At 40.8% G+C, this 24119-nt stretch overlaps 1 protein-coding gene across 2 annotated transcripts in view; it reads left to right on the plus strand.

The window, feature by feature from the left end:
• MKLN1 (muskelin 1) overlaps positions 1-24119 on the plus strand; it is a 330333-nt gene that overhangs the window by 109940 nt on the left and 196274 nt on the right. For both annotated transcript variants that reach the window (XM_059711806.1, XM_059711807.1), the window contains one exon: positions 3413-3549. In XM_059711806.1, the coding sequence (XP_059567789.1) occupies positions 3542-3549 (8 nt within the window). In that variant the 5' untranslated portion in view covers positions 3413-3541. The remainder of the gene's footprint in view (positions 1-3412; positions 3550-24119) is intronic.

Raw genomic sequence — 24119 nt, forward strand, 5'->3', positions numbered from 1 at the left:
CTGCCTCTTCCCCTGGGCAATATCTCTGAGATTCTGCTCTCAAACTGGGGACAGGGAAAACAACCACTTCTCTTGGAGTGATAACTCTGCTTTCTAAGCAGGTCACTGAGGGTCAGCAAGTAGCCTTTGGTCTTCTTGGCTTTTATCTCCCTTTGTGGGACAAGAACTTCAAATGGTTGTCTTAAAAGTAATTTTCACCAGTATAGTTATTTTGTTGAAGCGTGGGTCTTTGGAGCTCCTTACCTACCATTCTGGAAATTGTCCCCTAATAGCAGTAAACCTTTTCTTAACTGCTAACAGTATTTTATGAGCTTCTACCCAGAATTTGGTTTCTTACTGAAAATAAGTGCAACATGAAGACTAAATTGGAGGTGAATTGGAGATAAAGGTACTGATAGATTACTCCTGACCAAATGAAAACTTTATGGAGAGGCTCTGAGAACCATCTCCCTTGTGCATTCCAAGCACAGAATACTCAAAGATACTGATCAAAATAAAGCACTAAACCAGGAATTAGGTGACAAAGGTACTAATTCTTAGTTCTCTTGCTGGTTTTCCATGAGTAACCGAGGCAGCATACTCTGAGCTCTAGTTCCCAGGAATAGTATATTGTGTTAAAGTATTTGTCTCACTACTGGTCCCCAAATTAGGGAATGTAATGTAGATTGTGTTTATGATGGAATGATTTCACTAAATCTTCCCTGGTCCTTTTCCCTCTGCTGTCTCTTGTGACTGACATCATGCATCTGGGAAGTATCTGTCTGTACATTAAAGGTTATTGCTGCTTTGGATCTGTGAACTCCAGGCTGAGCCTTGGTCTCTAATCACCATTTTCTAAATACTTTGAACTTGTTGGATGAGGAAATAAAGTCACAAAGGTTTATCTCTTCCCTCACTAAATGTTTTAATTTGTGAAGAAAAGGGAGAGGGACACTTGGAATTTTCTGATCATGGTCTAATTCTAAGCCAGAATTATGTCTCATCTTACCCAGGCACTCTCGCTTTTGGCTACTTAAAATGAAGTTGGTTCAAAGCCCAGGTCCAATATGACTTCACTGTTTAATTTTACCACAATATAAAGAATTAATAGAAAGTCTTCACAAACTCTTCCAAAAAATAGGAGAGGAAGGAACACTTCCCAACTCATTCTTTGAGGTTAGTATGATCCTTATACCAAAACCAGACATCACAAGAAAAGTACAGAATAATATTGCTTTATGAATGCAGATGCAAAGAATGTATGCTAGAACTTGAAAAACGCAACATATAAATATGACTATACACTCTTAGGGGGAAAAACATGGGACAGAAACTTCATAACACTGAATTTGGCAATGCTTTCTTGGATATGACACCAAAGGCATAGGTAGCAAAAGGAAAAATAAACATTAAACTTCATGAAAATTAAACATTTTTGTATATCAAGACACTATCCACAGACTAAAAAGGCAACACACAGAATGGGAGAAAATATTTTCAAATCATATGTTTGGTAAAGGATTAATATCCAGAATATATAAAGAACTCCTAAAACTCAACAAAAACACAAGCAAACCAATTCAAAATGAGCAAAGGACTTGAATAGACATTTCTCCAAAGATATGCAAATGACTAATAAGGACAAGAAAAAACGCTCAAAATTCCTAACCAGTAGGGGGCTGCAAATCAAACTATAATTAGATTACCTCATACCCAGTAGGATGGTTGCTATAAAAAAAAAACCACACACACAAAAAAACAACCTTAAAAACAGAAAACAAGTGTGGAGAAATTAGAAGTAGAGAAATTAGAAGTCTTGTGCCTTGCTGGTGAGAATGTAAAATGGTACAGAAACTGAGGAAACTCTAAGGTAGTTCTAAAAAAAAAAATAGAATTACCATATGATGCAGCAAATTTTCTTCTAGATATATACCCAAAATAATTGAAAGCAGGGTCTTGAAGAGATATTTGTATGCCTATATTCACAGCATTTTCACAATAGTTAAAATATGGAAGCGACCCAAATATCCATTGAGAGATGAATGGATAAGCAAAATGTGGTATATACATACAATGGAATGTTATTCAGCCTTTAAAAGTAAGGAAATTCTGACATATGCTATATGCTACAATATGGAACCTGAGGATATTATGCTAAGTGAAATAAACCAGTAACAAAATGGCAAATACAATATGATTCCACTAATATGAAGTCTCTAGAGTAGTCAACATCATAGAGACAGAATGGTGGTTTCCAGGGGGTGGGGGAAGGGAGAAACGGGATTTTATTGTTTAATGAGTATAACTTTCAATATTATAATATGAAAAGAGTTATGAAGATGGATGGTGGTGTTGCACAACATTATGAATATATTTAACACTGCTGAATTGTATACTTCAAAATGTTTAAGGTGGTAAATTTTATGTTATGTGTATTTTAAAACAGTTTTTAAAATGTGTGGGGAAGAGGGAGACTATCTAGAATGTCCAAGTGGAATTATCCCAGGAAGGCAAGGTTGGTTTTACAGCCAAAAATCAATTAATACAATACACCATACAATAGAATAAAGGTCAAAAACCGCATGAACATCTCAACAGATGCTGGGGAAAAAATCTGTTCTGTTCATATATTATTTACAATAGCCAAAATATGGAAGCAACAACCCAAGTGCCTATCCACAGATGAATGGATAAAGAAGATGTGGTACATATATGACTGGAATATCACTTCCAGTGATATTCATAACAAAATATTTCATAACAAAAGAATGAAATCTTGCCATTTGCAACAACATGCATGGATCTATAGGGTATTATGCTAAGGAAAATAAGTCAGACAAAGAAAGACAAATACTATATGGCTTCATTTAATGTGGAATCTAAAAATACAAAATAAACAAACAAAACAGAAATAAACTCATAGATACAGAGAACAAATTGATGCTTACCTGCTGGGAGGGGATTTGGGGCCGTAGAAAAAGGGATTAAGGCATACAAATTACCAGCAATAAAAACAGTCACAGGGATGCAAAATACAGCATAGAGAACATAGTAATGGTGTATGGTGTCAAATGGGTACTAGACTTATCAGGGTGGTGAGCCTTAAGTTAGATAAATGTTGTGCACCTAAACTAATATAATACTGTATGTTAACTGTAATTGAAAAGTAAAAAAAAAAAAAAATTTTTAAGAATATTATAAGAACAGAGGAGAAACAAATGGTTGAATTTCATTGCATGAGGGAGAAATGCCCTCCTGAGACCACCTAGAAGGGAAAAAAAAAACACAGAAGAAAGGCTAGGAAAAGGCAAAGGGCAGAAGGGCGGGGGGGAGGGGAAGGGAGGAGAAGAAGGCTGGGGAGAGGAGGGGAGCTACCCTACTCACTGTAAATGTGGCCCTACACCTGCAATCAGAGTACTGTCTCCTCTTGCAGAATAGGAAGGAGAGGACGGAGAAGGTCGGTTTCCCTCTCCTAGATGCTCTGTAATTGGAGGAAGATTCCTGGCAGAGATGTAGAGATGCAAGTAGCAGAGAAGACAGGACCAAACCAAACCTGAGCAGAATGCCTTGGTGAGTAAAGAATACCTAACAGTTCCTTGCAAATCAAAGACCCTTAGAGAAAGCTGCTCATTTTGAGATTTGTAAGATTTTAACCCGGAAGGAAATTGAAGAATTATTAAAGTGATCTGTGCTTTATTGCAAGGACACAACAGTTGGTATCCATGAAGTGCTTTGCAGATGTTATAAGATATTGTGGGCAGGGGAAGCCATCCATTTCTATTCCCAGAGCTTTACTTTATTAAGGGCCTTGAGTGGTTATTTTTTCAAAGCCTTCTTCCCTTCTCTTCTGAGTGCACTTCTAGCAGGGGCATGCTAAAGCTCTATTCATGAAGAAGAAGAATCATTTTTTTTTCTTCATGATGATCTAGTCGAGACACAACCTAGTGACTTGCTTTCTGGAGCATTGATTTGTAGAAGAGAAATGACCTACAGGGTGCCTTTGGTGAAAACAGTTCTTTCTCTCTGTTTAACTTCCAGAACTGCAACAGTCTGACCTTTCAGTGCTATTAAAGACTAAACCCCAAAGGAGGATGTGGGGGTAGCTGGGGAGCCAGTTATCGTTGATAGCAATGACTCTTTGTGCAGACTTCCTGCACTCTGGCTTTGGAGTGACACATTATCTTCACCCTTTTGAACTTTCTTTTGGGCTACTTATTTATTTATTTATTTATTTATTTTTTTTCTGGTTTGGTTTTTTCTTTTTTCTTTATTTATTTTTTAATTAAATCTTTATGGTTCAGATTATTACAGTTGTTCCTCTTTTTCCCCCCGTAGCTCCCCTCCACCCGTTTCCCCCCCCCCCCCACACTCCACCCTCACCCCCCCCCCCGCACTGTCCTCATCCATAGGTGCACGATTTTTGTTCAGTCTCTTCCCGCATCCTCCACACCTCTTTCCCCGCCAAGAATAGTCAGTCCACTCCCTTTCTATGCCCCTGATTCTATTATAATCACCAGTTCATTCTGTTCATCAGATTATTTATTCACTTGATTTTTAGATTCACTTGTTGATAGATGTGTATTTGTTCATAGTTTGTATCTTTACCTTTTTCTTCTTCTTCCTCTTCTTAAAGGATACCTTTCAGCATTTTATATAATACTGGTTTGGTTGTGATGAACTCCTTTAGGTTTTTCTTATCTGTGAAGCTCTTTATCTGACCTTCAATTCTGAATGATAGCTTTGCTGGATAAAGTAATCTTGGTTGTAGGTTCTTTCTATTCATCACTTTGAATATTTCTTGCCACTCCCTTCTGGCCTGCAAAGTTTCTGTTGAGAAATCAGCTGACAGTCATATGGGTACTCCCTTGTACGTAACTGACTTTCTTCCTCTTGCTGCTTTTAAGAGTCTCTCTTTGTCTTTTGCTCTTGGCATTTTAATTATGATGTGTCTTGGTGTGGTCCTCTTTGAATTCCTTTTGTTTGGGGTTCTCTGCACTTCCTGGACTTGTAAGTCTATTTCTTTCACCAGGTAGAGGAAGTTTTCTGTCATTATTTCTTCAAATAGGTTTTCAATATCTTGCTCTCTCTCTTCTTCTGGCACCCCTATAATTTGGATGTTGGTACGCTTGAAGCTGTCCCAGAGGCTCCTTACACTATCTTCGTATTTTCGGATTCTTTTTTCATTTTGCTTTTCTGGTTCGGTGTTTTTTGCTTCTTCGTATTTCAAATCTTTGACTTGATTCTTGAGATCCTCTAGTCTGCTGTTGGGAGTCTGTATACTATTCTTTATTTCAGTCAGTGTTTGCTTAATTTCTAGTTGGTCCTTTATCACAACCTCAAGGGTCTAATTAGATTTCTTGAGGGTCTCATTAAGTTTATCGGCGGTTTCTAGAAAATTCTTGAAAAACCTTAAAAGTGTGGTTTTGAACTCTATATCCAGTAATTTGCTTTCCTCCATTTCTGTCATTTGTGTCTCGTTTTTTTATCTCCGCATTTTTTTATGCTTCCCTGTGTCGATAGAGTGGCTTTCCGTGCTAGGTGTCCTATAGGGCCCAGTGGCTCAGCCTCCCCAATTACCTGAGGTAGACACTCTTGGTGCACCCCCTTGTGGGCTTTGTGCACAGTCTTGTTGTAGTTAAGCCTTGATTGTTGTAGGTAACACTGGGAGGAATTGACCTTCAGGCCAATTGGCTGTGAGAATCAGCTGTGTCTGCAGTGGGAGAACTTCTGTGCTGGAGACACCCCTCTGGGGCAAGACTTGCTTCAGTGGGGCTTTGGTGGTCACTGAGTCTGCCCCCTGAGTGTGTCCTTTATGGATCCAAGGAGCTGCAATCTGGATGGTCTCACTCTGACCACTGGGCACACTGGCTCCTGGATCTCTAAAGAGGTGCTAATCTAGCCTTTGCCTGAGTCTACCCAGCAGGAGCCAGCTGTGATGCAATGCAAGTTGCCCTGGGGCCTTGGGCCAGCTTCAGTTTGTTAGGTAATTATCAGGTTGCAAAGGGCCAGGCCTTTCATATGCAAAAGTCTCCATGCATGGCTTGGGTGGGGCAGGGTCTCAGGGGATCAACAGGGTGGAGTGAGCAGTTATGGCTGCTCTCAGTCCTGCCCTCAGAGGCCCTGCTTCTCAGTGGCCCGGCAATTGCTGCAAGCACCTCCAAGAGAAAGCTGCCCTCGAGTTCCAACCGATGCCAGACAGTCCAGCTTCTCCTGTATGAGTCTGGGTCCCCAGAGACTCGCCCAGAACTGGAGCTCAGAGTTTGAGACTCCCTCCCGATTGAAAAAGACAACTGTGTCCTCAGCTGCCAGCCCTCTCCGCATGCACCTCCGCACCTTTGTATTTTACTTCCGCACCGCACCTCCTCTGAGTCTTGGTATGCTTTTCTCTTTCCTTCTAATTGTAGAATTTCCACTCAGCCAGCCTTCCTGTGGTTCTGGATGATGTCCGTTCCATCTTTTAGTTGTATTTTTGAAGTGGTTGTGCGAGGCAGCAATCTCCGGTGTTTACCTATGCCGCCATCTTGGTTTTTCCCTCTCATTTATTATTTTAATTCTCACCCAAGGATATGTTCTATTGATTTTTATTTTTTGAGAAAGAAAGAGAGAGAAAGAGAGAGAGAGAGAGAGAAAAAAAATAAAGAAACACTGATGTGAGAAAGAAACATCAATTGGTTGCCTACTATACATGCCCCGATTGGGGATGGAACTGGCAACTGAGGCATGTGCCCTGACCAGGAGTCAAACCCTCAACTTATTGGTGAATGGGATGATGCTCCAACTAACTGAACCACTGGCCAGGACTGGCTTTTTTATATGCACATGACTATGACCACCAAGTCTTCTTACCCCTGGGAAGTGTGGCCTTCCAGAGAGCATCCCTTCAAGGTAGCTCATGTTTCTATTTCAGAACTCCAATCACAAGTTTGTGTTGTTGTACAGAGAGGTGATTTGTCCAGGGTTCCCCTCTCCTTTTCAAAATTCTAGTACATACAGAAAAAGAATCAGAATATTATAATGATCATCCAATATCTATCACCTAGATCAAACAATTGCAAAAATTTGCCATATATTCTTTTTCTTTTTCTATTTTTTGCTGCAGTAATTTAAAGCAAATTATATATATATTTCACCTGTAAATACTTCAAAATTCATCCATAAATAATTAACACATCTTTGTTAGGTAAACACAATTATGTTGTCACATTTAACAAGATTCACATAATTTTTCTATACATTCATATATTCCCTATTGTAAAATTTACTTATTTTTTTAGAGAGAGAGAGAGGAAGGGAGGAGAGAAATATTTACATGAGAGCAAAACATTGATGGGCTGCCTCCTGCACGCCCCCTATGGGGGATAGAACCCACAAAGTGTCCAATTCAGAGGCACTAAACATCTTTGCAATGTTATAGAACCACCACCACTATTTCCAGAACATTTTAATTTTCCCAAATAAACCCTATGCCCTTTAAGAATAACTCCCCAGTTACCCCAATCAATCTTTTAAAGATGGTTAATTCAATAAGCTCCATATATTTCATTTGGTGGTTGTATTTCTTAAGATTTCTAATCTGGAACTGCCTCCTTTCGCCACACTCACATACATTTTATTTTCATGACATTGACTTGTTGACAATTCTGGCCAATTGTTCTGTAGAATGTCCCACCTTCTGGATTTGTCTGATTGTTTTTTCATGGTGTTGTTAAACATGTTCTTGTCTTCTGTATTTCTTTTTTGTATTATTGCTTAAAATATTACAAAGAGTAGTACATATGTCTCTTTTTTCCCCCTTGACCTTCCCCTGGCCTCCCCTAACCCCCAATGTCTTGTGTCCATTGGTTATGCTTATATGCATGTATACAAGTCCTTTGGTTGATCTCTTACGGCCCCCCCCACCCCCCCACCCCCCACCCTCCCACCCGGTCTTCTGTATTTCTTATAAGCTCAGAGAAAGGCTTGGTAAGAATCAGGTTAAACTTTTTGATAAAAATTCTTCCTACTGCATCATATTAGGCTATACATAATGTCTGGTTGTCCCCCTATTGATGAGGCTAATATTGGTCAGCCTCTTAAAAATGGGTTTTTATAAATGGGTTCTTAACTACTTGCATAATTTTCAAATGATTATCTTTACTTTGAATGTTCAGATAAAGGGACTCTGAGATGTTGCCTGGCACCTAAGAGACAGCCTTTACCCAGTATAAAGGATAAGAGGATTAAGACTGAGGCTTTATGCTCTTTATGGAGTACTAGAGGCCTGGTGCATGAAATTTGTGCACTGGGGAGGGTGTGTCCCTCAGCCCAGCCTGTGCCCTCTTGCAGTCTGGGACCCCTCGGGGGATGTTCGTAAGCCAGCAGTCAGAGATCCCTCTTGCAGTCTGGGGCTCCCGTAGTCTGGGACCCCTCATTCCTTACCACCCTCCCTCCAGCAGTAGAGGCAGGAGAGGCTCCCGCCACCCCTGCAGCACTCGCCAGTCATGAGCCCAGCTTCTGGCTGAGCAGCGCTCCCCCTGGTGGGAGAGGCTCCCACCACCACCACTGCACTCACTAGCTGTGAGCCTGGCTTCTGGCTGAGCGGCGCTCCCCCTGTGGTAGCGCACTGACCACCAGGGGGCAGCTCCTGCATTGACCATATGCCCCCTGATGGTCAATGTGCATCATAGCAACCGGTCATTCCACCGGTCGTTCTGCAGCTCGGTTGATTTGCATATTCGAGTTTTATTATATAGGATACACAAGTCTTCAAATTTATTGCTAAGAGTGGTCAGTCAAGGCAGAAATTTTTGGAATATGAAGTCCAGCAGAGACTACTTTTTCTCTGGGCCCAAAAGAAAATACTCTGAAATTCATTTTTAGCCAGAATTTAACCACAGATAAGTTGATCTCTTTGCTAATACTTACTAAAGACAGTGAAATCACTTTGGGAATTCAGATACAGAAGAATCTTTTATGGCATTTTACAATAATTCCCTATCCACCTTCAACTCCCCCACCCCTGCCAAAAAAAAAAAAAAAAAAACAACAAAAAACAAAACAACAACAACACTTTAGACTCTAGAATAAAATATTTAGGAAGGGAATTTTCTTTTTTTAAAAATATGTTTTATTGATTTTTTACAGAGAGTAAGGGAGAGAGATAGAGAGTCAGAAACATCGATGAGAGAGAAACATCGACCAGCCGCCTCCTGCACACCTCCTACTGGGGATGTGCCCACAACCAAGGTACATGCCCTTGACCAGAATCGAACCTGGAACCCTTCAGTCTGCAGGCCAACGCTCTATCCACTGAGCCAAACCGGTTACGGCAAGGGCATTTTCTTTGAATGCAGAATAGACAGACCTTTAGTTGTTTAAATTTTAGAGTGAGGAAAAATATGGATCTGCTCTCTTTCTTTACCTTTTGTCTTTTAGCTACTATAAACTAAATAACTGATCCATTGAAAATATAAGCAAGTAGGTTAACAGATCTCATTATTTGAACTAAGAATTTGGGTTTCTAAGGAAAATTAGTTATTTTTAATCTCCATGTAAACACTTTAATTTTACAGCAATTTAAATATCTAAGTCAGTTAAGCTCTGCTTAAGGTTGCCCAGTATTTCTGGATACCCAGAGGGATTTGGGGTTATTATTGTTTTGAGTGTGTTTGTTTGTTTATTTTTATTATTTTGTTTTTCAGCTAACACAAAGATAAGGGAGTTGTGAATTTTCTGCATAGCAGTACAGAATTTGACCATAGGATACTGGACTAACAATTTCCATTTTACTACTGGAATTAGTAATATTCTTTTTCTTAATTTATTCTGTAATTTTTAAAGATTCTGAATTCAAAGTTACCAGTTGGGTAGGGGAGGTTGTGCAGGTCCCTTTGATAAATAAGTTCTGCAACGAAAGTACTACCTGAAGGCCTAGCAACACTTCCCCATCACCTTCCATTGGGGTTTACTTCATTTGGTGAAGACCCCACCAGTAGATTACAAAACCAATCAGCGGAAAGGGTCAGCCATCCTTTCCCTTTTCTTTTTTAATCAAATCACAACAAAGCTGGCTTGGCTTCTCTGAGAGCCTCCCGAATCATCAAATGTTTGTCTCTCACTCTGCCCAGTCTGTCTTTTCTCTTCTCTTCATTGTCACTTATCCTAGGCTGTCATTCTTCAATGACTCCTCTTATTCCCATCAAATGTTGTATTCCCTAAGGGTTCCCCTCCTCACATCAGTCCATGGTACATCACTGAATACTCAATAGAATCGAAGGAGTGGAAGAATGAACACAGCGGAGGAGATCTGTGCCTAAACCTGCATTCTGAACTCCCTCTGCCCAACTTTCATTTGTTTTGAACTGCCAGCTCTAGTTTCCTGTCTGGATTCTCTAGGCTCTTGGTGTTCTATAAGGATAACCTATGGCAGATTGAGCCAAAACTGGCTCTCTGAAATCTCCCAAGGGGTCCCGGATTGCGAGAGGGTGCAGGCCAGGCTAAGGGACCCCATCGGTGCATGACTGGGGTCAGGGAGAGAGGCGGGAGGTTGGCCAGCCGGGGAGGAACCGTGAGAGGGCTGTAGGACGTGTCCAGCCTGTCTCACTCAGTCCTGATTGGCCGGACCCCAGCAGCAAGCTAACCTACTTGTCGGAGCGTCTGCCCCCTGGTGGTCAGTGCACATGATAGTGAGTGGTTGAGCTGCCTTAGCATATCATTAGCATATTAAGCTTTGATTAGTTGAACAGCTGACCAGACGACTGGGCACTTAGCATATTAAGCTTTTTTTATACAGGATAATGGAATTACTTGAGCCATGCCCAGTACTTTAAGAAAGCCTAAAAGACTGTATATGTAGTCACAACAAATTGGACCAGTTTGACTAAATAATGGAAAACTTCTTTCATTTTTGGAGGAGTGGGCAACTGGAAGATGGGAATATTAAGCCACACTAACTCCCTGCAAAGGCTGTATGTTCCTACTAAGAAGGAGTTCTCATTGGCCTTGTGTTTTCTATATGGTAGAGAGAGTATACTGGAAAGAATATGGGTATAGAGGTGAGGCCAATCAGAATTTAGTTTCTAGCAATAAGACTTAGACTATTTATTTAACATCTTCAAACCTCAGTTTACTCATCTGTAAAATGGGACTAATAATTTCCATTTTTTTAGACTACTTGAGAGTTTTTAGACAATGTATGTAAAGCACTCATTAATATCGTACCTAATAAATATTTAATACTAGAGGCCCAATGTACAAAATTCGTGCACTGGTAGGGTTCCTAGTAGCTACTGGCTGCCAGCCAGGTACTCCCTCCCTTCCCCCAGCTGCCTGCCACCACCTACCACCACTGCCGCTGCTGCCGCCATTGGTCAGGGCCTCCCTCTCTTCCTCCGGCCGGCCCGCTCCTTGGTCGAACTCCTGGAAGAACTCTGGTCGAGGGGACAATTTGCATATGCTTTTATTATATAGGACTAGAGCAGGGGTGGGCAAACTTTTTGACTCGAGGGCCACAGTGGGTTCTTAAACTGGACCAGAGGGCCGGAACAAAAGCATGGATGGAGTGTTTGTGTGAACTAATATAAATTCAAAGTAAACATCATTACATAAAAGGGTACAGTCTTTTCTTTTTTAGTTTTATTCATTTCAAACGGGCCGTAGTTTGCCCACGGCTGGACTAGAGGGACAGTGCAGGAAAAATCGTGCATTTGAGGGGGGAGGGCGGGCCTCAACCTGGCCTGCACCCTCTCGTAGTCCGGGAGCCCTTGGGGGATGTCCGACTGCCAGCTTAGGCCCACTCCCCACTGGCAGTTGGACATCTTAGTGCTGCCGCGGAGGCGGGAGAGGCTCCCTCCACCGACACTGCGCTTGCCAGCCATGAGCCTGGCTTCTGGCTGAGCGGTGCTCCCCCTGTGGGAGCACACTGACCACCAGGGGGCAGCTCTTGCATTGAGCGTCTGCCCCTTGGTGGTCAGTGCATGTCATAGCAACCAGTCGTTCTGCTGTTGGGTCAATTTACATATTAGCCTTTTATTATATAGGACAGCTGTGGGCAAACTACGGCCCGCAGGCCGGATCCGGCCCATTTGAAATGAATAAAACTAAAAAAAAAAAAAAAAAAAGACCGTACCCTTTTATGTAATGATGTTTACTTTGAATTTATATTAGTTCACACAAACACTTCATCCATGCTTTTGTTCCGGCCCTCCGGTCCAGTTTAAGAACCCATTGTGGCCCTCGAGTCAAAAAGTTTGCCCACCCCTGATATAGGATGTTTTCTTTAGAAATGTGATTTATTTAGTAACACATTACTAAATATAATGATTTTTAGATTAAAATCTTTCAAAGAATAAAGCTCTTGGGGAAAAGAATGGATCTGATTATTGAGAGAAGATATTGAGAAGCAATAACATAATAGCTCTGCATAGCAATGCCAGTACCCCCTTAAGAACTCCTGCCAAGTCCTGAGGGCTCTGACTAGGGATTGTATAAGGAGGTTGCACATCCTTTGTATTGATGAATGAATCCTAACTTGAGGGGGACAGTCAGTTCACTAATCATATTGTAACAACATACCCTTAACAACCACCTGCTCCTGTGCTGTATTTCGACATAGCTCTGGTGATGAGCTTCAAGAAGTAACAGGTCTGCTCCTAGCTGCCTGTTTATAGAAGCTTGGGATTTTAAGTGGGACATAAAAGGAATGGAGTGCCATGGGAAAGGGGATAGAAGATGAAGTTTGTGGAAGAGATGAAGAAAGTTGAAGGATCCTCATGGCTTAGTTTGCACCCCTTGAAAATGGGGCAACAGAATTTATTTCTTGAAGAGATAAGTGCTGTCCCAAATCCATTTCTTCCATCTCAGCCCCATGGGGATTCTACTAAAAAATGAAACTTTCTCGTAAATTTCTTACCTCTTCCTCCCCGTAGGCCCTAACTGTTTCCCAGTTCATCCCTTTATATAGGCACTTCCAAGATAGGGAGATCAACTGCCCCCTTTCCAATAATGGGCTCAGGTTTACAACTAGTAAGAGCCAGAAGCAAGCTAGTACTTTTGAGAGCGCCTGTCCCGGGTCACTGCTAAATTTCATTTGGTGGAGATGACTTGTGGAATCCAACTTTTAAGTTTGTTTTTTTCTGTTGGACAGGCCAAATGAATTTGGAATATTCTGTTTTGGGTTGAATTTATCCCTTGTTATTTTAATGGCTGTAACAAGTTGTTTTTAAAATGTTTCCAATCAGCACATCTTTATTTACTGTCCTTAACACCCGGAGGCTACTTGAAGAAGGATTTAATTTTCAAAGTCCAGAAAGTAAACAAAAGTTTTCCAATAACATCTTCAGGCAAGCACTGAAAGACCTCATTTTTGCCACAGAACTTGCTTGGCTCACCCATAATAATTCATTAGTACTGTGCTCAACAAACCTTGTACAATCATTTAAAAACTATACCTCCGAACACAAAGTTACTTACTAATTTATTTTTCTTCTTCTTAATCACCATGTTTAACAGAAAACAAAAGCAAAAGCAAGACATGTTTAAAATGTGGTATTATCTGACTAGACCCTAAATATATTAAATCAAATAGGCCGTGTGGGGGATACATATGATATGTAGTTGGGAGATGGTTATTCACTGTTCTCCTGAGAGAATGAAAATGTCCAGAAAGCAGTGATTAGACAAGCAGAGGCCAGCAGGCATGGCTTTGGCTATGTAGGAATTTCTACAGCTTTAAAATGAACTCCAGAATCCCATTAAATGCAATATCCACTGATATTGGGTATGTTCTCTGTTACCTTCTTTTATCTCAGTCCTTTGAGAGTCCAGAAATTTAAGGGCTGTATTAATCAAAATAGGCTAATTGTTATAACAAGTGACTTTAAAATCTTAATGGTTTGACCCAACAAAATGTATTCTTTTTGTCCATTCTCTTGTCACAGTCCAAAATGGATTGGTAGGGGTAGAAGTGCGTGGAATGTGGTGGTCAGTCTCCTATTCAGTAATTCAGGGACCTAGGCTCCTTCCAACTTATACTCTATGTTCCTCTAGGTCGGAACCCCCTCCACCCAGCCAATGGGGAGAGAGAGAGTATACTGAGCACTGCACAGGAGGCTTTTTATGGGCCAGACCTGGAATTGGCACCCATCACTTCCATCCACATTCTAGTGGCCAAAACTCAGTCACATGGCTCTGCCTAACTTCAATGAAGAGAGCTAGGAAGTATAGTCCAGCTGTGTGCCCAACTCACCGGAAAGACAGAGAGCTCTTTGAGGCAGGCCATTCGTTCTTCTGTTCTGGTATATTATCAAAGGTGTGCAAAAAACTGTACTGTCCTATTTACAGGTCACTTAATGCCTAGCCCTGCCACTAATGTCTTGGTCAGCTCCTGGCAAAAGCCCATCTGTCAACATCAACATCAACCTCATTACCACCTCAAATGAGTCCACACTGCAAATTTACTCCATTATATTTAGGACTTTCCAGAGATTCAAGATAACCTGGACCGAGGCCTGTGAAGAGGTTCTGTTTAGAAGTTGCCTGACAAAGTCATATGTAATATCTAAGCCAAATTTTGTCACATGGGAGCTATGAGAACAATAAATGTGTTACAAACATTTAAAGAACTGTCTCAATACCTCTTCAAAAACTATGAAAACGTATTTTTGTCTTTTCTCGATCACTGTATTTTTCACAGTTGTCACGCTTCTGTAATTGCCTGCACTCTTGCTTCCTGCTTCTTTCATTAACCAATTTACAAAGGCTATCTGATAGTGCAAACATTTTAGAGACATCCATTTGTCCTCATTTACTCATCGGCTACTATCCCCGTTGAGATTTTAGCTTCCTCCGATAATGTTTGTTCATCCTCTTACATAAAGGGGATGATGCCATGGGCTATGCAAGGTAATGATGTTAAAGTCCTCATGTGCACTCTGGGCTGTCTTTCTAGTTGTGGTAGGTTCTTACTGCCCTGTCCATACTTTTCCTTGTATAAGCCAAGCTAAGCATTTATTATATGGCTCATGCAATTAAGGATGCAGTCTTCATTCATGTATTTATTCATTTCTTTATCTATTCATTCCTCCTGAAATATTTATTGAGTATCTACTATGTGCCAGACAGTATGCTAGATGCTAGAATCAGAGCAAAGAACAATACATATAAGGTCCCTACCCTTGTGGAGTTTATGAGAGAGACATATTCTAAATAAGTGATAATGCAAAATATTAATTACAATTGTAGCATTTACATGGGAAGCTTATTTTCTTTTTAGCATTTTAGATGACCTCAAATCACCAAGAGTTCTGTTTTGTTTCTTTTACACTGAGCTCTTTGTTCCTCTGTAAAAACCAGCTTCGTTTCTTTAAGGTAATCATTCATTCTTTAATTTAATGATAATATTCATTAATTCATTAACTATCATTATAAAACTACTATTTACTGGGCATAATGCTAAGGTTTCCAAATACAAAAACAAAAAGACAAGATTCCTGCCTCAAGGGTCATAGTTCAGTTACGTAGACTGGCATGCAAACCACCAGTATCTTATATAATAAAAGCCACATATGCAAATTGACTGAACAGCAGAATGACCGGTAGAATGACCGGTCGCTATGATGGGCACTGACCACCAGGGAGCAGACGCTCAATGCAGGAGCTGCTCCCAGCCCGCAGGCCCCAGGCCAGCCAAGGTGGGTGCCAGTGGGGGCCCCCTGATCGCCCTGCCAGTCACCCTGCAGAGGGAAGCAACTGGTGGCGGCAGTGGGGGGCAGGGCAGGCACCAGGCCAGCTAAGGCGAGTGCCAGTGGGAGCCCCTCAATCGCCCCACAAATCGGCCCTGATCACCAGCCAGGCCTAAGGACCCTACCTGTGCACCAATTTCGTGCACCAGGCCTCTAGTATTATGATAATAGTCCTAATGGAGAAATGTAAAATGTGTAGTGAGGGATTGGAAAGGAGGACCTAAATCTGCCTGCATAAATCAGGGAAAACTTCGCAAAGGAGGTAGCACTTGGATTTGAAGGGTGAATAAGCCTTTGCTAAGTAGAGAAGTCAAGGAAGAGCATGTGATGGCTGGTTGATCATCAAAGACTTGTGCTTTCTCATTCCATAGTATGAAAATGTTCTGAGAAGTGGCCCTACTAATTTCCTGTTCCATATACAAGTGACAAGTGACAAGTTCTAATTAATGGGACATGAGCAGAAGTGATTGCATCATTTCTGGGCTGGGTTAAGAAGTAGGTGCGCCTTTTCTTCCTTCTTTTTCCCAGCTGTTAGCTCTGGAAGTAAAGCACTGAAGCTTGGAGGATGGCAAAACTGCAAAATAGAAGGATTCTGGATGGAAGGCTGCTTGTCACACTGAACTGTTATATGACTAAGAAATAACTTTCTATTGTGTTAACCTATATAGCTTATTTGTTACAGCAGCAAGCTCTAGTTTAGTTAATACAAGGCAGTCCAAGCAAAGTGAACAGTATGTTCAAAGGCTTCCTGGTGTGTCTAGCACAGAGTGCATACTCATAAATATTTGATATTGCAGTAAGAGTATTATAGGAAAATACAAATAGTCCAGTATTGCCAGAGTATAAAATACATGATTGGTGAGTATAAAGGGCAGGTGGCTGGATAAGCATGGTGGATCACAAAGAACCATGAATGCCATGTTGAAGAATTTAGGTTTGATTTGTGGAAGGAGGGAAGCCAATGAAGAATGCTGAAAAGATTGAGGCATGATCTCTGGAATAACAGGATCCCTGAGAAACAACACTCAGGAGCTCGCTTTAATTTTCTTTAAATGTAAAATGGTAATTCAAAGTTGAAAGATAGGATTTCAGAATCAGAACACATCATAGTCTGGTCAAACCTCAAGTAAGAAATGAGGAAAGGGAGGCCCAGAGAAGCTAAGTACCTATGCCAAGGTCACCCAGCTAAAATCTGGCAGAGATGGGGATAGAAGGCTAGTCTCTTGTTTCTGAGCCCTATAGCATTGCTCTTTCCACGGCACCGCAGTGCTTCGGGGCCGTGGAGACCAGCTGGTGTGCCTGTGCTTTCAGTTCTCTAATGAAGACATCGGGGACTTGGAGGCAGGGTATTTTCCATGGAAGGCTGTCTTCTCTGTAATTCCTCATCTGGCTTGAACCACTACTTTGGAAAAGGTCCATTTCTCAGCATCACATTTCCCTGGAGGGCCATTGGGAATGTGCTTAGTGACCCGTGGGGTGCCCTTGCACTTTCTGAGCATTTGTTGGGAAGATGGGAAGAAACTAGCCGTGGTTCGAGCTCCTGGAAATGCTGCCTGGTGCCTTGGCAGCATGGTTGGCTCTCTCGGACACTGTGGTTCAGCCCTCCAGCTGATTGTCCTTCAGGGCTGAGATTAAAACCCTTCTTCAGCTTGTCTACTTAAAGGGTCAGCCCCTATAGCTGGCACTTTCTGCTCATCATTTCACTACTTGTTTTCATATATTGTTAAGCTGATTCATTATTCATTATAGTTATTATTTTACTCCATGTGCTACCCAAGGCCGTATGACACCCAATTTTTAAATGGGCAAAGCCAGTCTCAGGGAAGCATGGCATGTGGTCTGATTTAAGAAGGACAGGATATTAATGAATTATTTTACAACCAGGAAGGCAGAGCACTAATTGGGAAGGAGGGGAGGTCATTTGTCTAAACGCTTCCAAGAAATCTGGGGAAAATATAGTTCTGGATGTCTTGGGTCTACTCTAGAGTTATATAATCACCCATTCCTTGTCCTTCGGTTGTATCATCTTTGCCTCTCTTGCATGTTGCTCAATTGATAGCTCAGTTGATTAGGATGAAGTATTAAATGCAGATGAGATTGCTACCTCAGTCCCTAAGGAGTGTCTTGGTGGCACCCAAGGACAATGTCTGATGCAGTGTATAGTGCTTGGACATTGAAGTCAGAGTGACATCTGTCACTCACTCATTGTGAGACCTCTGGCAAGTTTCTAACCTCTCTGAGCACCAGTTTCCTCTTATGGGAAACGGGAAAATACTGTAAACTCCTGGGGGTTGTTGTGGAATTAAATCAATGAACATATCTAAAGCTTCATGCTGGGCAAGTGGTTGGCTCTTAACAAACACCTTTCAGGCCCCTGAGAAGTTACCATAAGTAGCATTCTTTTCTCCAATCCGAATTTTAGGATTCAGATCAAGATGAGAAATGAGACAAAAGAGTGGACAGATGGAGACCAAAATATTACCTTGATCTCTTTTTTCTGTGAGATAGAATGGGATACTAAATACTAAATGAGTTTCAGCTTTAGGCACTTATTCACCCAGTCACAAGTAACACTAGAGCATGACAGGCCTTCTTATTCTGGGGATGAGGGTTGGGGTAGGAAAGGGGATCCTGCCCCAGAGAAGCAGAGCACCCTCACTGCAGGAAGCAGGTACCTAAGAGGAAGAAAGGAGGAACTAAACTGAACATTCCCTATGTAGGCTTCACAGTTCCCCAATCAGATTAAGCCCCTCCTCTAAGGAGGACAGACAAGAAGCTAGACAGAGGGACAGACCTCCACAGGGAAGGAAACCTCAGAAGCATTTCTCCCAATATTTCCCTCCTCTTGCCCTCCTGCTATCATCTTGTGCCTGTTACTTCTCAGCCGCTCCACTTATGAGGGACACAGGTAACCATGTGCCCCTGTGGGTAGCCTTGAGTACAAAATGGTTGGAAGAAAAGTGTGGGACAGGGAGGGAAAGGTTGGGTTGAGTTGTTTCTAACTTCAGAATTAGGGGTTAGAGGTCTGAAAGGAGGATCAGTGTTCAGAGACCTGTTCTAGGCAGGAAGACTCTGCAGGAGCATAATCAGAATTTCCAGGCATGGGGCAACATCCAATGGCTCAATCCCAAGAGGACAGGTGGGCAGCAGGGTTCTAGCAGCACTTGCATCTGACCTATGAGTCCCAGAACTTTGTCTTCTGGAGATGACTCTCAATACTAGTTATATATGCTCTGCCCAGTTTTTAAAAATATTTTTTTAATTGATTTCAGAAAGGAAGGCAGAGGGAGAGAGAGAAACATCAGTGAGAGAGAAGCATTGATCGGCTGCCTCCTGCACGCCCCACACTGGGTTCAGCTGCAACCCAGGCATATGACCTGACCAGGAATCAAACCATGACCTCTTGGTTCATAGGTCGACGCTCAACCACTGAGCCAAGCCAGCTGGGCTTGCTCTGCCCAGTTTTTAATCTTTAAAATATAAGCATAGCCCTAGCCGGTTTGGCTCAGTGGATAGAGCGTCAGCCTGCGAACTGAAAGTTCCTGGGTTCGACTCTGGTCAAGGGCACATGCCTGGGTTGTGGGCTTGATCCCTAGTGAGGGACTTGCAGGAGGCAGCCCATCCATGATTCTCTCTCATCGTGGATGTTTCTATCTCCCTCTCTCCCTCTTCCTTCTTCTCTGAAATCAATAAAAATACATTTAAAAAAAATACAAATAAAATATAAGCATATTTTGTTATTATAAAAATAATACATGCTCACTTTGGAAAATTCAGAAATATAGAGAAGTATAAAGAAAAAAACCAAACTAACACATAGTCTCACTGTAGAGAAAAAATGTTAACTTTGACTATATTTCTATTCAGTCTTTCTTCTATGCATAGCACCACACAGATAAAATGAGTCTACCTATACATATTAAATTTTCATGCTGACTTTTTATTTAATATCAGAGTATTAGAATCATTTCCCCATATTATTAAAAGTTCTCAGTAATTAAACATCATTTTAAATGACATTTTCCCAGGTGTCAAGCACATTTGGATCAATCTCTACCAATTTATGAAAATCTCAGAGGCCTGGAGAGATCCAAGTATTTACCTTTTTTGGGTTGATGAAGAGGGCATTCTCAAAGGCCAGGGCTCTCTGGGGCCTGTGCATGATAATTACTGCACAGTACTTGATCTTCTGGAGAGTTCTCACACTTGTAACAATTGATGACGTAAGTGAACAAAAGATGCTACCCTGCAAAATGCAATAATTCAAAACATAGGCCTTTCTTATACATGGTGTCATTGTTACATGTTCAAAAGAACCACTGTGTTAGTTTGCTACAGCTGCCATAACAAAATACCACAGCTTGGTGGCTGTGGGCTTGCCCATATTTTAACGGGGTTTGCTTTTCACTATTGAGTTGTAATAGATTTTTATATATTCTGAATATAAGTTTCTTGTCAAAAATACTTTCAGCAAGGATTTTCTCTCATTATGTGGGTTGTCTCTTACTTTTTTGATGGTGTTCTGTGAGCACAAAAGTTTTTAATTTTGAAGTCCAATTCATCTATTATTTTCTTTTGTTGCCTCTGCTTTTGGTGACATATCTAAGAAACCACTGACAAGTTTAGGTCATAAAGATTTACTCCTGTGTGTTCTCCTAGGAGTTTTATAGTTTTAATTCTTACATTTAGGTCTATGATCTATTTTGAATTAATTTATTTGTATGGTGTGAGGTATAGCCCAACATATTCTTTTGCATGTGGATATCCAGTTGTTCCAGCATCATTTATTGAAAAAAAATATTATTTCACTATTGACTTGTCTTGGCACCTTTGTCAAAAAAACAATTGACCTTAAATGTGAGGATTTATTTGTGGACACTCAATTCTATTCCATTGATCTCTATGTGTATACTTATGCCAATGTCTTCATAATTGTAGTTTTGTTGTAGGTTTAGAAATCAGGAAATGTGGATCTTCCAGCTTTGTTTTTCCTCTTCAAGAGTGTTTTGGCTATGCTGGGTTACATTTCCATATGAATTACAGATCAGCTTGCCAATTTCTGAAACACACACACACCTGGGATCTGGATACGGACTGCATTGAATTTAATTTTCAAATTGCTCATTGCTAATGTATAGAAATACAGTTGTTTTTGTATATTGATCTTGTATCCTGCCACATCTTTAAACTTGTTTTATCCTTTTTATTTGTTTTTTAATCCTCACTCGAGGATATTTTTTCCATTTATTATTTTATTTTTATTTCTTAGAGAGAGTAGAAGGGAGGGAGGGTAGAGGAAAGAGAGAGAAGGAAAGGTAGAAACATCTGTGTGAGAGAGACACATTGATTGGTTACCTTCCGCATGTGCCCCAACCAGGGTCAGGGATCAAACTGCAACCCAGGTATGTGCTCTTGACTGGGAATCAAACCTGCCACCCTTTGGTGCATGGACCAATGCTCTAACCACTGAGCAAGGGTGGCCAGGGCTATCTTCTATTTTTAATTGTGCTTTACTGTTTACTCTGCTCAAGGTGTTGTGTTAGCTACTATAGAAAACGCAGAGAGCAACAAGATATGGCTCCTGTCCTGAGTACGTTTATAGCCTAATTCAAGATATAAGTAAATAATAGCCCATTACAGCGATGTAAAGGGAGCTACAGACTTGCCCCATGAACTCACAGATGATTACAGCTCTAGTAAAGTTCAGAGGATGGAGAGACATTCAAGGTTGGAGAGTGGGCGAAAATAGATTAGGAAGGATTTGAAAGCTTACTGTCCCTCCCTTTCTTCCTTCTCCCCCCCCCCCCCTTTAATTTTCTTGCTTCTTTTTCTCCCATCCCAACTTCTTTGAAAACATTAATAAAACATAATCATGGCTCTTAGTGGTGCTGTTAGACCTCGATCTTTGAGTTTGGCTAGAATTCAGAGCCAAGAACTCTACTCAAAGAGAAAGTTTATTTAGAAAGTCACAGAGGTAGAAGTGAGCAAGCTAGGCTGCATGGACTCAGGAAACAAGTTACAGAGGCAAAAGGAGGGCCTTTGGAGCTTAGGGGAAAGAAAGAAAAGATACTCGCCTTAAAGGAAGGGAGGTGGAGAGTCATGGGCATGCTGTAGAGCAGGGGTGGGGAACTTTTATTCTGCTAAGGGCCATTTGGATATTTATAGCATCATCCGTGGGCCATACAAAATTATCAACTTAAAAATTAGCCTGCTACATTTGCTCAAACATTTAATTAACTCACCCCCAATGTCTTGCCAGGGCCAGACCAAATGATTTCTCAGGTCTTATACGGCTTGAGGGCCAGATGTTTCCCACCCCTGCCCAAGAAAGAAAGCATGCACTGGGTCCTTCATCTTAAGGGTTTTTATCTATTTTCCAAAGGCGGGGATTTGTGGGGGAGGATCTCAATATATTCATCAGCTTTCCACAGTGTGTTTTCACGGTGTGTTTTCTAGTGATTGGTTGGTGCTAGGTAGGGGATCATCATTCATTTCATCTGGTCCTGATATCAGTCATTTGCTTCATCTGGTTTTGCTGCTTTTCCACCCTCATTCATCTCAAACTAGAGACAATTGAGGCCTAGATATTATCACTAGTTTGACCAAAACTCTATCTCTGTGGTCAACAGACCCAAAGCTTTGTTCCCAAAATTATTTGATGTGGGTCAGAACCTCTTTGTCCTGAGGACTTAGTGCTTAAGGGAATGGTTATGCAAGGGAGAAGGAGGCAGGTGAGTCAGGGTGCCGGATGGGGTCAGTTTGAATCAGCTATTTGTCTCAGTTTCCCCATTCCACTTGCCAAGGATTTTCCTAACTTCTTACTATCCTGCCTCATGATTATTTATCCTCATTTTCAAACCTGGCTGATTATCAGAATCTCTTGACAATATAGATTCCTGGTTTCACCTCAGAACTACTACATCATATTCCAGAAGCTGAGGCATCGACAATGGCATTAAAATTTTTATCTGGTGATTATGACTGTCAGCTAGATTTGGGAATCTCTGATCATTATAATAATGGTCTCCAAAATGTGGGTAGATCCCCAGCTTCATTCCATTGCACCTCTGACTCTATTAAGAATGCTCACAAATCCAGGTCAGAAGCACACCTGAGTAGGAGAGTGTGTGTGAATCTGTGTAATTACGCCACCATTAATGAAAACATCTCAAAATACCTACATTACTAAGAGGGATGAGTAGTGTCATCTGTGTTAATGGGAATGGCTTATCCCTGTAAACAAACTTTTATTTTCAGTATTTGTGAATCCTGAAAATCTTGAAAGATCCTGCTGCTATGGAAGATCTTCAGATATATATCTGAACATATATCCAGTAACGAGATTTTATAAATTTTAACAGCTTGCCGTATTTGCTTAAGATTATAAATAAATAAATAAATAAATAAATAAATAAATAAAACGTTTTAGTTACAAAAGAGGGTCTTCCATCCCATCTCTACCTAGAGGTAACTAATCTCTTAAAAATGGTGGGAATCCTTCTTACATGTTTTTATGTTTTTACTATACAATATATATGTTTTGGGTGTTTAAAGATGTATATAAATAGTGTACATATTCTTCTGGAGCTTGTGTTTTTCAACATCATGTTTTTTAGATTTAACCATGTGATACTTGTAAAGCTAGTTCTTTCTTTATAATATAGTAATATTATACTAAATCATACTGCAATATAGTCCCATACTATAAATGTTCTAGAGTAATTATTCTGTGGATGGATATTTATGATAGTTTTTAGCTATTTCAAATCATGATGTAATTACTGTCCTTATGTATACTTCATTGGACACAGGTGTGAGAATTCTTCTAGAATATATCTGGAAAGGAACTTTCTAGGGACACATTCTCAACTTCACAGGATTGCTCTCTAGATTGCTCTCCACAGTAGCATTTTCACTCTCATCAATGATATCTGAGAATTTCTCTTTCCCACATTCTAACTAATACTGTCAAGTTTTTTTTTAAATGTACATATCTAGGCCCTGTTTTCAGATTTTGGTAGGGTAGCTCTGGAGTGTGGTTTAAAACAGGCCACAGGTGACATAGGAACACAAATATCATTGAGAGCTTCTTCTCCCTGTATGTATGTATACACAGTCTAATATATTGATATGTGAATTGGCACAGTGATAGCATTCTGTTGCTTTGTTGGTAACATCTGTCTTAGCTGCATTTATTTATTTTTATTTTTATATATATTTTATTGATTTTTTACAGAGAGGAAGAGAGAGGGATACAGAGTTAGAAACATCGATGAGAGAGAAACATCGATCAGCTGCCTCCTGCACACACCCCACTGGGGATGTGGCCGCGACCAAGGTTCATGTCCTTGACCGGAATCGAACCTGGGACCCTTCAGTCTGAAGTCCGAGGCTCTATCCGCTGAGCCAAACCGGTCAGGT

Source organism: Myotis daubentonii, chromosome 10, assembly GCF_963259705.1.
Source record: "Myotis daubentonii chromosome 10, mMyoDau2.1, whole genome shotgun sequence".
NCBI lineage: Eukaryota > Metazoa > Chordata > Mammalia > Chiroptera > Vespertilionidae > Myotis > Myotis daubentonii.